The sequence below is a fragment of the Chiloscyllium plagiosum genome, chromosome 25 (genome assembly GCF_004010195.1).
Source record: "Chiloscyllium plagiosum isolate BGI_BamShark_2017 chromosome 25, ASM401019v2, whole genome shotgun sequence".
In the NCBI taxonomy this organism is placed as follows: Eukaryota; Metazoa; Chordata; class Chondrichthyes; order Orectolobiformes; family Hemiscylliidae; genus Chiloscyllium; species Chiloscyllium plagiosum.
Window position 1 is genome coordinate 17,963,963 of NC_057734.1, and position 15,959 is coordinate 17,979,921.

Sequence of the window (15,959 nt, forward strand, 5' to 3'; positions counted from 1 at the left end):
TAGGTGGGCTTGGATCGGCGCAACATCGAGGGCCAAAGGGCCTGTACTGCGCTGTATTCTTCTATGTTCTATGTTCTATGTCTCTTTTATATCTTTCCTCTCTGAAAAACAACCCTCCACCACCACCCTCTGTCTTCTACCTTTGAGCCAGTTCTGTATCCAAATGGCTAGTTCTCCCTGTATTCCATGAGATCTATCCTTACTAATCAGTCTCCCATGGGGAACTTTGTCAAACGCCTTACTGAAGTCCATATAGATCACATCTACCATTCTACCCTCATCAATCCTCTTTGTTACTTCTTCAGAAAACTCAATCAAGTTTGTGAGACATTATTTCCCACGCACAAAGCCATGTTAACTATCCCTAATCAATCCTTGCCTTTCCAAATGCATGTACATCCTGTCCCTCAGGATTCCCTCCAACAACTTGCCCACCACCGAGGTCAGGCTCACCGGTCTATAATTCTCTGGCTTGTCTTTACCGCCCTTCATAAACAGTGGCACCACGTTTGCCAACTTCCAGTCTTCCGGCACCTCTCCTTTGACTATCAATGATACAGATATCTCAGCAAGAGGCCCAGCAATTTTATTTGTATCCATAGTCCATGTGTAACCATTTTGTGGGTCTTTTAGGGTACTCTCTTGTCACAAATTTGGGTAACCCGAAGAGCTGTACAAGTATTAACAAAACAAACTCTGTGAAAATGCCATGCTCGATTGCATTTCTTTAGCAGATATGTATAACATCTAACATAGGCCTGCAACTGTCCTCCTTATATCTTTGTTGATGCTTATCTATATGCTATCTTGTGATTCCCTTAAACATAAAAACAAAGGATAAATTAGAAGTTACTTCCAAAAATTAAAAAAAAAGAAATTTGCTTAAGTTTAGGAACAGAAATGGCTGCAGTGTGAATGTTTTCTTCCACTTATCCTTCCGTAATGGCCATGTGCAGCACATGTCTTACCAATTGTTACCAAAGCTTCGTCTTTCAAAACTTGTGCAAATTAATTGCTCATCAAAGTTCGTGGAGGCTGCTGAAAAGGCACCATATAACATGACTGTACTTAATTGAACGTTGCTTATGGTTATTTCTGGCAGAACACCTACATTCTTGGTGGCTGACCACAGGAGTCAATCCATGCCTTCGTAAACAATTTTCTGTTGATTGCATGTTACGGAATGGTTCTATTTGGGTTGTGTTTTGTGGAATACTGATTTGGTCGAAAGCAACTCAAATATTCTTTGCTTGGGTGGGGGCATGGCAGGGGCAAGAACTAAAAATAATTCATGTAGGAATTCCAACTATTTAATAGTTTTGCCATGGCACAGTGGGGTTTGTAAAATGTTGTATTTTTCAAATTAAAAAATGATGCTTAGCCATATGTGGAGAGCTTTTGGCTATCATGCCAATGTGATGGTGATAAATTGTTGGGAAAGTTTTGGTGGTGACTTAAAGTGAGAAGGAAAAGCTTGAGGTGGAGCATTTTATGTAATTATTTATCTTACAGTTTCAGTAATATTTAGTGTGTAGACTTGCAAAATATTGTAAAGTCTGGGCCATTCAAATATATAACTGGCATTCCTAGTTGGCATGATGTCTCCATACATATAATGATAGTTCTAACCCATTGGATAATCAGTGACAGATTTAGTACCTTCGCTCATAAGTCACACCAAATAATGTCACTTTACTCGTAACTGAATAGAATAATCTTGTATTGCTCAATATCAGGTTTTATCTTCTGTAAAATGCTTTACTTCATTAAAGGCGCTGTTAAAAAAAAATGAGTTGCTACTGTTGGTATAAAGATAATGTCAAAATATATCCTACCAACAACAAATTCTAAAGATAACACATTGATGGATTGTCATTGGCAAAGACCTGAAAATGAAGTAATTGCCTATCCACTTGTGATATTGACACAGAAAAATGAAGATAACATTATATCATTCTTTATGACATTTAATCGAGAAAACCATCATAATAGGGCAGCAAGGATGCAAAATAAGGGAAGAACTTTTATTAATATAGTTTCTTATCATATATTTAAAATGCTATAAAGCACTATCATCTCTGTCAGCTTCTTCTCATAGAAAATCCACAAGTAGATTTCAGCTACACTTTATTGGAATCTAAGAGTGTATGACATCATTTTAAATGCTAAGATAAGAGGACCTAATTTACTTTTATACAGCCTCATGACTCCCTCATTATTGAGGACATCCCAAATCACATTACAGCAAATAAAGTATATACATATACAGTATATGTATAATATATAAGATACATTACCATATAAAATAGTGTTTTAGTGTTGTTTGTGGAATAAATACTTGCCAGCACATGGGGGAGAACTCTCCACAATCATAGAATTGATCTTTTATAGCCATCAGAGAGAGGGCATAAGGAACTGCAGTTTAATGTTTCATCTAAAAGACCGTATTAAGAACAATTAGACTAATTTCTGGCTTGAATACTCGTCTTTTTGATTTACTATAAAAAGTAGAGGTTGTATCAACAATTCAGCTGAAATCTTTTCAATCTTTTTGGCCTGAAGGATGAGTACATTCTGCTTATAGAACTGGAGCAATCATTTTGGTATCAATGAGCCCTCCAGCTGGGGAAATTTAAAAAGCTGGGTCTGATCGTTTCCAGTTTCAGGCTTTTCTGAGAAGGAAAGGAAGGAGGCTGATTTATTCTGTATTTGTACTTCCATTTTATATTTGGGTGTTGTGGATTTTGCATTTTGTAGATGAGGGTTTAGTTTTGTTTGCTTTGTAGTTTGGTGTTTATACGTATGGTGTCATGTGATTTTTCTGTTCTGAGGCTCGAATTTCTGCTTAATCAACCAGCCCACACACTTGATTTGATACAAGTATCCAGTTGCTAACTCTGAAAAGTTGAACCTTTCTGTTTTATCTCAAGCTAAGTACATATGGTCATCAGAAATAGGAACAAGATTAGATAATACATCTCCATGGGTCTGCTCTGTCATTCAATAAGATTGTGGTTAGTCTGTACCTTAAGTCTAATTCTCCAGCCTTCCATTTCTGTTTTGGTTGTATCATCATCACTGCATTCTGTCGACATTTATATAGGTGGCCCTTGTTGAACTAGGATGACCCACTGAGAGGGAAGTCCTGATAATGAAAACTTATAAATGGAAAGTATCTAAGGATGGGACTTGAAGATTTTTTTTAAAATGTCATGGAATGTAGATGGTGTTGGGTGGGCCAGTATTTATTGCCCACTGCTAGTTTCATGAGAAAAAATGGTGTTGAGGCTGCATTTTGAGCTGCTGCAGTCCATGTGCTAAAGGTTGACCTAGAATGCTGAAAGGAAAGGAATTCCAGAATGTTGACCAGCCAGTACTGAAGGAATGGTGATATATTTCCAAGTCCGGAAACTGTGTGGTTTGGTGTGGAAATGGCAAGTGGTGGTGTTTTCATGTGTCTTCTGCCCTTTTCCTCCTCAATGGAGGTGTTCATGGGTTTGGACGGTGTTGCCTTAGGATGTTTGGTGAATTCCTGCAGTGCATCTTATAGATGGTGCACACTGCTATTACTGAGCTTCAGTGGTGAGGGAATGGAGGTTTGTGGATGGTTGATTCCTGCCTGGGTTTTCTGCTTCATCTGAACAGATAGGTGTATTGTCTGAAGACTAACTGTTGACTCAACTTCCTGAAGAGCACTTCAATAGTTGCTGGACAGGATTTCCAGAATAGTGATTGTTTTTGCACCCTGCACAACTTAGCTCAATGATGGGGTGAGAAGTTAGAACTGGGAGAGAGTTGGACCAGTAACCTGTCTCCTCAGACCAGGAAGAAGACGAGTCTGATGGAGATGCTGAAGGTGCCAACTCTGATGATGAAAGTGGTAAAGAGGCCAGTATGGTACTGAGATGAAGTAGACAGTTCCAAGTGAGCCTGATGATGGCTACATTTGAGAGCCCATGACTCAGAGTCATACAGCACAGAAACAGACCCTTTGGCCCAACTCATCTATGCTGACCAGCTTCCCAAACTGAGCTAGTCCCATTTGTTTATGTTTGGCCCAAAGCCCTCTAAACCTTTCCTTTTTATGTACCTGTCCAAATGTCTTTTAAGTGTTGTAATTATGCTCGTCTCTACCACTGACATTGGCAACTCTGTGTGAAAATATTGCCCCTCAGGTCCCTAAAAACCTTGGCTATTCACCTTTTCTTGGTCCATTATGAATTTATAAACCTCTATAAGGTCACCCCTCAGCCTCCTACACTTCAGAGAAAAACATCCCAATCTATGCAGCCTATCCTTATAATTTAAACACTCCACCTTTGCAAATCTTTTCTGAACCCTATCCAGTTTAATAACATCCTTCCTGTAGCAGAGTGGCCAGAATCTACACAATATTCCAAATGTGGCTTTACCAATGTCTTGTACGACCATAATATAACATCCCAACTCCTGTACTCAATGCTTGACAGGCTGTCTACCTGTGACGTCACTTTCAAGGAACAATGTACCTGCATCCCTAGGTCTCTCTGTTTGAAATACACCCCGGTCTGTACCTTTAACTGTACAGGTCATGTCCTGGTTTGTCCTACCAAAATGCAACACTTCCATTTATCTAAATTAAATTCCATCTTCCATTCCTTGGCCCACTGGCCCAGTTGATCATGATCCCATTATACTCTTGAATAACCTCCTTCACTGCCTACTATGTGGACACTTAGAATTATGAGCCAATTGTGGCACAGATTACAGTTATAGAGCCTTTCTTACTGGATGCCTATTGAGATCCAATCTCCTCATCATAGAATCTCTACAGTCTGGAAATAGGCCCTTCAGCCCAAGTCCACACTGACCCTCCAAAGAGTAACCCACTCAGACCCATTCCCCCTATCCTATATTTACTCCTGACTAATTCACCTAACCTGCACCTCCCTGAACACTGTGGGCAATTTAGCACGTCCAATTCACCCAAACCTGCACGTCGCTGAATACTATGGGCAATTTAGCACAGTCAATTCACCTAACCAGCACATCTTTGAACTCTGAGAGAAAACTGGAACACCCGCAGGGAGAATGTGCAAACTCCACACAGACAGTTGCCCGAGGCCGGAATTGAACCTAGGTCCCTGACGCTGTGAGGCAGCAGTGCTTGCCACTGAGCCAGCATGCTGTCCCTTCAGGACAAGGACAGTCCCTTTGAACTCTGCTCCTTAAAGTGGGTGAGGATCCTTACGCCAAACATCAGTACACTCCCCTTTGTTTTGTGCTTATTTTTGACTATTGTCCACGTTCTTCTCCTACAAAGGGAGAGAAGCATTGAGAGACTTTAGTTGGGTTTGTGAACATACGCCTGCATTGATAGATGCAGTTAGAGGTGTCAGTCCCCAGAGCTGTGACTATCTTCATGCATTATTGGTTAGAAGATTGTGGTATGGGGGATGTTAGCTGTTAACAGGTTCTGAATGGAAGCTTGTTCAGTGTCATCAGACTGCTGCAATAAAAGCATTATACATATTATGTGCTTTGATACCTGTGAGCTGCTCATCATGAAGCCATCTTTTGTGGTTGTGTTCTTGTCCCATTGGAGTCTTTGGTGAAAAGTTATCAGATGTGTATATCCCCTGGCAAAGTACAATAGATCCGTCATCCACTTGCAGCACCGAAGCCAGGTTCCCCTGAGCCACTCTCAGTCTCTGTCCAGACTGTCAGTCGTGATGGTCACTGGTTGCCATCCTTATGAAAAGGAATTTCCTTTGTCTCCTGGGCAGCCTTCAGAAGAACCTGTAGGCTGATATTGTTCAAGTGTGGCACTGCTTTTTGCCTTATCGCTAACGTTTCCAGGAGTGGGGGTTGATGAGAAGGGGCTGTGATGCTTCTGGAGAGTGAAGTGATGACTTGGGTGCATTATAACTGTGGCACTTGGAAGTTGGAGCCCAGAAGGTCCTGGCGGGGATCAGAACTCCTACCCACCACTCAGAAAATGTTGCCTTTTACATATGTGTGAATATCTAATGAGTTGAGAAGAATTCAATTGTGCAAGAAAATTCAACCTGCCCTGGAACAGCAGTATATCCTGCTTTTAGGCTTACTCCACATTCAGCCTCAGGAAAAACAAGATTTCACTAACTGAATTTGTCAGTATCTCTTTAGCTAGTTAAAAAACACACAACACCAGGTTATAGTCCAACAGGTTTAATTGGAAGCACACTAGCTTTCGGAGCGACACTCCTTCATCAGGTGCTAGAGAGCGTCTTCCAAAAGCTAGGTGCTTTCAATTAAACCTGTTGGGCCATAACCTCGTGTTGTGATTTTTAACTTTCTCCACCCCAGTTCAACACCGGCATCTCCACATCATCTCTATAGCTAATTTGTGTCCTTCTCAGAATGCACATTCGCTCTCGCTATGGTAGATGGGGATTGATTAGCTCAGATAGCTGAATGGCTGATCTGCAATGCAGTGTAACACCAGCATGTATTCAGTACTTGCACTGGCTGAAGTTATCATGTAGAACCCTCCTTTCCAACCCCTCCCTTTGGCTGAGCTGTAATGACCCTCAGGTTAAACAAGTTCCAGTTGTCTTTCTGTAATGAGAGAGCAACACCATGGTCCAGTAGGATAATGACAACTTTGCATTTACCTCTACAGTAGGTAGTGAGAATCTCTTTTCAAAATTTCATCTAAAAGGCAGCATCCCCAGTATCAATCAGTACACCATCAATTGCCAGCCTCAGTTGTATTTTGAAGACCATAGTGAGGTTTGAACCTATTACATTCTGATGCAGAGGTGGACTGCCATGTGCGCTAATGCTTATGTAGTCATACATGGATGAAAAATGTTTGTAAATAATTGTTGAAGAAGCTTCTGTCCCTGAGTGATAGAAACAGTGTACAGTTAATATGAATGCCATTGAAAGGCCGAATTGCTGCCCATTCCTGATTGACCTTGAAATGGTTGGCCATTTCAGGGAACAATTAAGAGTGAAACACATTGCTGTGGGTTGGAAGCCATATGTTGACAAGCCCAGGTAAGGAAAGCAGATTTCCTTCCATTAAGGAAGTTATTGAAGCAGATAGGCTTTCATGACAATGGATGGCATCATTCATGAGACCAGTTTTCCATTCCATATTTATGAATTTAATTCAAATTCCAACAACTGCTATGGTGAGATTTGAACCAGTATTCCCCTGTAGCATCAAGTTGGTTTGGTGACATTACCACTCTGCCACCACCTCCTCCAGAGTATTGGAAATTGTCTATGTTTGTATGCACATTGTTTGACAATGTGTATGTATGTGGACATTGAGTGAGGACAGCATATGGTGCAGCTGTGCTGCTGCCTAGAATTGAATAGCTTGTAAATTCTCACTTTCCAAGCTTGCACAGATGTATAGTCAATTAGTGAGGAAGAGGTCTGATAGAACTATATATGAGAAAAAGGCATAACCTTTAAGGAGAAGAAAGTGAGAATGAAAATTTAGCTGGATAAGACCACTTTTAAACTTTTCTAAAATGCTAATTGGTGACAATTCTTTCCTTGGTTACTGATTCATTTATAGGATAGGAATTTGCATGCTGCAATGCTCACCTGGTTTCATTTAGTATGATGGATCATGTAATTAAAGGGGCTTACTACAGCCCCCAACCCCCCAGGTAATGTTTACCCTTGCCAGAAACTGTACAGTGTATTCATGTTCCAAGCTGCTGTGCCAAATATAACAGGACCAATGCAAATTGAGAAATTTAGGAGCTACAGAATTCGAAATATCCCTGAGAAATGTGTTTCATTCATTCAAGATCATATATGTCTTGTGGAATTTATCTGTACATGTTATTTATATATTCATATTGGTTATAATCCAATGTACTGCCATATGGCCTGTCGTATTGCATCAAATATCCCATCTACTATAACCACCAGTATAATTGTGGCACCATTAGATTTGCCAGCACTTAAACATCAACTGCTGTTCTCTGATTCAAGTCCTGATCCATTTGATAAATATACACCTTGTTTTCTCAGAACTAACCTTGGAGTCAAAATTTCTATAAAGTACAGGTGTATCAGCTTCTTATGAGAAAGAACAACAATTGAATCTGAACTAAAATAAAAGAAATCCATATAAGCCTATGTTGAACATTCAAGGATTCTAAATTGTGCTAATACTACTTTGAATACTAACAATGCAATTAATATTTTCAAAGCGTGATTGGATGGGCTTTATGCTTGGATCGAGATTTTTGACATTTAATTACTAAACAGAGACTAGAAACACCATTATGTGGAAATGATTATAAAGTTGGACTTGTTATGGACCGGACTAAACCCCCCTCAAAATAAATTAAGAAGATAGCCGAGACACTAACATTTAATAAGCTTAAAGGCAAGTACCAGCCTTTGAATTGCCAGATAAAATTCGATTGGCCAAGCTGCAGGTTTCAAGTAAAACACACTTCATTCATATGCTATAGTTAAAATGAAGCAAAAGAAAGAAGAAATTGGAATAACTTAATTCTATTGGTAAACTTAACAGAATGATAGATTAGTTAACTACTAAGCAGTAAATGTTCCCATATAGTAACATCACATAAGCACATCCTTGGCAAGGCAAAGTCAGTAAAATAGATTATCTCACAGTCTCCAGAAATTCTCAGTCCAGAAGGAAAGTGTGTGGATGTGTGGGTATGAGAGAGAGAGAGAGAGATGTACTGCAGTTTCCAATCTAGCTTCAAGACTCCAGCAACCACTGTGACTCAAGAATTAAAACTAAAAATCCTTGTTGACACCCATTCAGGCTGCTTCTATTGTTGTAACTTAAAAAAATCCTTTCAAACTGTTTATTTTACTGTATTCAAAGAGATAGCTAGGTGCCCCTCGGTCTTAAATCTTGCTTCAAAAAACAAATGAGAGGACAAAATACGTCTCTTACAGCCATACTTTTGTCACAGAGTACTTTGCAAATGAATAGAATGGAAGAGTATGAGAACAGTCTTTGGGTATTGTTTCTACGTAGTGAATGAGAAATGGCTTAAGTTATGGCTTAATTTGGGTACAGCTCAAATTTATCTGGAGGCTTCAATGCTAAAAGTGTTTGTCTTCCATTTAACATTTGTTAAACCAGCGTTTCTGCCATGTTGTCATCTGTTCCATTGTTACACAGACTGATTCAATTCAGACTGTGGTGTTACTTTGATATGGACATCTTAGAAACTGGTGCTCACTGGAATCTGCAGTGTTTTGCAGGTGATCAACAGATGGCATGTGTATGGTGGTGTGCAATTGCCAATATAAACACATTGTTCCCTAATCCTTCTCAACATGCAACAGCATCATCAAGGTCTTAAACCTTGCAATTCAGCTTAAAGCTCGTTGTATTCTGGTTTTGATAGTCACCAATGGTGCTGCAGCTGAGTTTTCAGTCTTCCAAATCAGGCAGAAAAATGCCATTTTGGGGAACATGAAATGAAAACTCTAGGCTCTATACGCATTCATCTCCCTGTGGTTATTTACTCTTGCATCAAGGGATCCTTCAGATATTGACGTACACCTATTATGAAATATATGGTTTGTGGATATTGATCATAATCTAGGATACTCCCAGGTCCAGGCGGCAGACTTTGCAACCACTTGAATCCTGCTGCAAACTTTACAGGCACTGATGTCCAACTATTGCATATGGACCACATTAGAGCCTTTTGTCCTGCAAACTGACCCATAATGGTCCTTTCGCTTATTTTGTTTTGTGCATGTATCTTTCTGACTGTTCTGTTCTGTTCGATTGAAGGCTGGAAAAGCTGTATATCCAACAAACCCTACATTTGAATTTGATCAGTCACCATATATGCAATTTACAGGAAGTGTTTACTTAGACTTTATATCTGCGACATGATGCGTCTTTATCTACATTTTAGGAACGGTGGTGTCAACACATTGAATCCTGTTGCTGTCAGATATGCAAACCTCAGTTTGAAAACTGTTTCTTAGATTCTAATCTTAACATGTGAGAAAAAGCATGCTGCTTTTCCCTACAAACTGTCAGCTGGACCTGACCAGTGTATATTTTAAAAATAGTTAGTTGGAATACATATTGGAGTGTGAACTTACCATTCTCATATATGTGCCCTAGACTTCCTTTCTCAATTATTGTCAAACTGAAGCAAGAATTTGAGAAATTTTATAATGTTGCCTTAGTGCAAGTAAGTTTTGTATTTCATGGTTTGGTACCAGACTGGCATCTTGGTTGCTTTTCGTGCTTAATAACAAACTTCTTCAAATGTATGTTCATGTTTAAAATGTAATTTATGTTCCTACATTTCAGGCAGCCTCTTCAGCATTGAGCAGTTTGGGTCATGTCTACACAGCCATCGGAGACTACCCAAATGCACTGGCCAGTCACAAACAGTGTGTCCTTCTAGCTAAACAATCCAAAGACGAACTCTCGGAAGCCAGAGAACTGGGCAATATGGGAGCTGTTTACATTGCAATGGGTGACTTTGAAAATGCAGTGCAGTGCCATGAACAGCACCTCAGAATTGCGAAGGAACTGGGCAACAAGCGAGAGGAAGCAAGGGCTTACAGTAACCTCGGCAGTGCCTATCACTACAGGAGGAACTTTGACAAAGCAATGTCCTATCATAACCACGTGCTGGAATTAGCACAGGACCTAGACGAGAAGGCAATTGAAATGAGAGCGTATGCAGGGCTGGGTCATGCAGCGCGATGCATGCAGGATTTGGAGAGAGCAAAGCAGTACCATGAGCAACAGTTGAATATTGCAGAGAACCTGAAGGATCGTGCAGCAGAAGGACGGGCCTCCTCTAATCTTGGTAAGTAGGAATCCTTTCCAGGAGAGGATTTTGATTTTTTTCAACAATGACATATTGCCAGCAGTCGAAAGGAGCTACTGCTTTGAGGATGAACAGAGCTCACAGCCCAAATGTTTAGTGAGGTTTTATTATGATGTGACAGTTACAGACCTCTGGAAATTGAAGCAATTACTGTCAAACTTAATTATGCCAAGTTTTGCTATTGCAAAGCTTGTGTTTTAAGCATCATTCTCCCAGATGCTGGCAGAAAAATACATTAAGTAAATAAAGGAGTTTCTGTAAAATAAATCCTTGCTGAGAATTAATCTGTGGTCCACTCATCTTTATAATGGTGTAATTTTGACTTCAATGAGACCTTCTTATCACAGAATTGAATGGGTACTTGTTCTGAGTTGGTTAAAATTAGTGGTTATTTTAATGTAACCCTCTTACATGTTCAGTTTATTCTACAGGAACTTTGAAATACGCAGCCTTTAGATTTTGAACTTCTGGAGGCCTCAGTTGGTTCATTTGACATATCCAGCAGCATTCATTTTCTTTGTTGCGGCTTGACAGAGGAATGGGTGCTTTGAAGTTAGAGGTTGTTATTAAGGTTAGAGTTGTCTTCCATGTTGAGGCTAAAATCTGTTCATCAATCTGGTTTTTACCAACCGCATGTAAAATTAAGCCTTATGCTTGCCTTCTGGACTTAAAAACAAATGGATCACTTTTGAAATGTAGTCAGTGTCATAGATAAATATGGGCTTTTGCACCATAACAAGATCCCTCAAACATATTTGTGGTGTCAACCGAAATAGAAATATTGTCTAAGACTTGAGGATAATTCCACGTATTCTCCTTTGAATAGTGTAATTGGATTGTTTAAATTTGCTTGTGACGGCACACATTAGCATCTCATCTAACAAACATTACTTCTGGCTATAAATCCATTACTAAATAATGTACTTTAGTGCCAACCAAAATGATGCCCTGAATTTTCATGCAAATAGACGAGCTTTCCGTCTTAGTGAAAATGGTGGTTAAGAGGCAAATTTGGAAATCGCACACCCCAACCCAGTTTCCTTCCATTTTCACGGGCAGCGTGGGAGGCAGGTCCTTCTTTCTTTACAGCCACAGTTCACAGAGGCAACTGAACATGTTAAATTGCAGTCATCACCGTCAGGTCTGTGAACTTGTGAACCTTAGACCTGGTAGGAGAAGCTTTAAACTTACCAAAGCCCTTGGAGAGGTTGGGTGTTCCTTTGTTTGGAAATGATTCTAGGACACTTCATGAAAGGGCACATGTGCTATGGGAGAGGTAAGTGTGTTTTCAAAAGTAGACAGAATTGTGCACAGAATATTTATGGACTTATTTTGACAGTGAGGCTTAATGGAGCAGGAAGCAGAGCTGCTTAAGAGTTCTGTGAAATTAAACTGTTAAATTGATCAGGTACTGAAAACTCCTGTCTTTAAATGTTTTGGAAAAAAGGAGTTGGTGCAGAATTTTAAAGAAGATTGGTCCTCGCTACTTCAAAGTGAGGGGTATATAATAGGATTAAAACTGCATGATAGATTTCACATGAATCAATATTACAGTAAGTTACCTGCCAGTTCTAAGTTTAATTTACAGTTCCACGCGCTTGTAAATTTTTTGAAGTCTGCATTATAAATTCAAATACTTATTATGAGGAATTCAAGGATGTCAAATGTGGTCAATGGATTTTTATCAATGGGAGCATTTTTTGATCCGCTATGATTATATTGAATGGCGGAACAGGCACAAGGGGCTGAGCTACATATTCCTGCTCCTGGTTCTTACATTGACAGGTAGAACTTGCTGAGATTTCATAAAGTTTCTCAGGGTGTGACGATAATAGATGGGTTGACATGGTAGACAAAAAAAAGAAAAGATGTGGTAGGTGGCATATGTTGACATGAGGTGGCATTAATTTGTCATGAGGGCCAAAAGGTCTGCAAGTGGCCAAGGGGTAAAGAGAGGGAAGAGGTTGGCATGAGTTAGCCTAAAAATACGTGGGGCTATAAAAGGGTATGGGTGGGGAGGAGAGGGTGCATTAGCTGACATAGAGTGGGCATTGGGTGGGGGGGCTGAACCAATCCAAGATAGAGGATGGATTCTCAGGGGAATGTAGCACAAACAGCCAAGTCTCTGGTTTTGAAACTGGCTCTAATGCAACGAGGGGTACATCACGTTCCAAGAGATCGATTGAGTTAGGGGACTAGTCCGAGGCACAGATAGACATTTCTGTGGCCAGCAGCAAAAATCAGAATGGTATGTTGCTTCCCTGGTGCCAGGATCAAGGATGTCTCAGAGAGTGTATAGAATGTTCTCAAGGGGGAGAGGGCCCAGCAGGAGGTCATTGTACACATTGGAACCAACAACATAGGAAGGGAAAAGGCTGAGGTTCTGAAGGGAGAATACAGAGATTTAACAGGATTTTAGAAAGTAATATCTGGATTACTCCCAGTGCTATGAGCCAGTGAGGATAGGAATAGGAGAATAGGGCAGATGAATGCATGCTGAGGGAGCAGGTGTATGGGAGAAGGATTCACATTTTTGGATCATTGGAATCTTTTTTGGGGCAAAATTGAATTTTTCAAGCAGGAAGGATTGCACCTAAATTGGAAGGGGACTAATATACTGGCAGGGAGATTTGCTGCTCGGGAGGATTTAAGCCAGTAAGGTGGGGTGGGGGTTGGAGGTGTGTGGTTAATGGGACCCAGCGAGATAGTGAGGAAAAAAATTGGTACAGTTGAGAAAAGAAGTGAGCCAAACTGTAAGGGCAGGCAGGGACAAAGCAGAGAACAAGGTAGGATTGATAAATTAAGCTGCATTTATTTCAATGCGAGAGGCCTAACAGGGAAGGCAGATGAACCCAGGGCATGGTTAGAAACATGGGAGTGGGCTATCATAGCAATTACAGAAACGTGGCTCAGGGATGGACGTGATGGGCAGCTTCATGTTCCAGGATACAAATGTTACAGGAAGGATAGAAAGGGAGGCAAGGGTGGAGGGACAGTCTTGTTTTTGATAAGGGAGGATATTCCTGGAAATACATCCAGGGAAGTTATTTGGATTTCTTATTTTGAATTGAGAAAGAAGAAAGAGATGATCACCTTATTGGGATTATATTATAGACCCCCTATTAGTCAGAGGGAAATTGAGAAACAAATTTGTAAGGCGATGTCAGTTATCTGGAAGAATAATAGGTGGTTGTGGTAGGGGATTTTAACTTTCCAAACATAGACTAGGACTGCCCTCGTGTTAAGAGTTTCGATGGAGAGGAATTTGTTAAGCATGTACAAGAAATTTTTCTGATTCAGTATGTGGATGTACCTACTAGAGAAGGTGCAAAACTAGACCTACTCTTGGGAAATAAGGCAAACCAGGAGACTGAGGTAAAACAATGACTGCAGATACTGGAAACCAGATTCTGGATTAGTGGTGCTGGAAGAACACAGCAGTTCAGGCAGCATCCAAGGAGTTTCGAAAGGCTTTTGCCCGAAACGTCGATTTCGAAGCTTCTTGGATGCTGCCTGAACTGCTGTGCTCTTCCAGCACCACTAATCCAGAAGGAGACTGAGGTGTCAGTGGGGGAGCATTTTATGGACAGCAATCATAATTCTATTAGTTTTAAAATAGTGATGGAAAAAGATAGAGCAGATCTAAAAGTTGAAGTTCTAAATTGGAGAAAGGTCAATTTTGACAGTATTAAGCAAGAACTTTGAAAAGCTGATGGGGGAACAGATATTCGCAGGTAAAGGGACAACTGGAAAATGGGAAGCCGACAGAAATGAGATAACGAGTACAGAGACTGTATGTTCCTGTTAGGGTGAAAGGAAAGGCAGTAGGTATAGAGAGTTCTGGAGAAATTGAGGGTTCGATTAAGAAAAAGAAGGAAGCACATGAGAGAAAGATAGATCAAGTGAATCCTTCGAGTATAAAGGCAGTAAGAGTATACTTAAGAGGGAAGTCAGGAGGGCAAAAAGGGGACATGAGATAGCTTTGGCAAATAGAATTAAGGATAATCCAAAGGGTTTTTACAAATACATTAAGGACAAAAGGGTAGCTAGGGAGAGAATAAGGCCCCTCAAAGATCAGCAAGGCGGCCTTTGTGTGGAGCCGCAGGAGATGGGGAAGATAATAAACGAGCATTTTGCATAAGTGTTTAATGGGGAAAAGGACGTGGAAGATCGAGACTGTAGGAAAATAGATGGTGACATCTTGAAAAATGTCCATCTTACAGAGGAGGAAGTGCTGGATGTCTTGAAACGCAAGGAAGTGGATAAATCCCCAGGACCTGATCAGGTGTATCCTGGAACTCTGTGGGAAGCTAGGGAAGTGATTGCTTGGCATCTTGCTGAGATATTTGTATCATGGATAGTCACAGGTGAGGTGCCGGAAGACTGGAAGTTGGCAAATGTGGTGCCACTGTTTAAGAAGGGTGGTAAGGACAAGCCAGGGAACTATAGACCAGTGAGCCTGACGTCGGTGGTGGGCAAGTTGTTGGAGGGAATTCTGAGGGACAGGACGTACATGTATTTGGAAAGGCAAGGACTAATTGGGGATAGTCAACATGGATTTGTGCATGGGAAATCATACCTCACAAACCTGATTGTTACTTCTTCAAAGCTGAAAATGTGTTGCTGGAAAAGCGCAGCAGGTCAGGCAGCATCCAGGGAACAGGAGAATCGATGTTTCGGGCATAATCCCTTCTTCAGTCTTTCCTGAAGAAGGGCTTATGCCCGAAACGTCGATTCTCCTGTTCCCTGGATGCTGCCTGACCTGCTGCGCTTTTCCAGCAACACATTTTGAGCTCTGATCTCCAGCATCTGTAGACCTCACTTTCTCCTGTTACTTCTTCAAACAAAACAAAGAGGATTGATGAGGGCAGAGTGGTAGACGTGGTCTATATGGATTTCAGTAAAGAGTTCAACAAGGTTCCCCATAATTTTGTAAACCTCTATAAGGTCACCCCTCAGCCTCCGACGCTCCAGGGAAAACAGCGGGAAAACAGCCCCAGCCTGTTCAGCCTCTCCCTGTAGCTCAGATCGTCCAACCCTGGCAACATCATTGTAAATCTTTTCTGAACGCTTTCAAGTTTCACAACATCTTTCCGATAGGAAGGAGACCAGAAT

The 15,959-nt window shown here is 40.7% G+C and overlaps 1 protein-coding gene across 5 annotated transcripts in view; it reads left to right on the plus strand.

Annotated features, from left to right (window-relative positions):
• Nucleotides 1–15,959, plus strand: part of ttc28 (tetratricopeptide repeat domain 28) — a 745,244-nt gene that overhangs the window by 498,204 nt on the left and 231,081 nt on the right. For all 5 annotated transcript variants that reach the window (XM_043715612.1, XM_043715614.1, XM_043715613.1 and 2 more), the window contains one exon: nt 10,316–10,823. In XM_043715612.1, the coding sequence (XP_043571547.1) occupies nt 10,316–10,823 (508 nt within the window). The remainder of the gene's footprint in view (nt 1–10,315; nt 10,824–15,959) is intronic.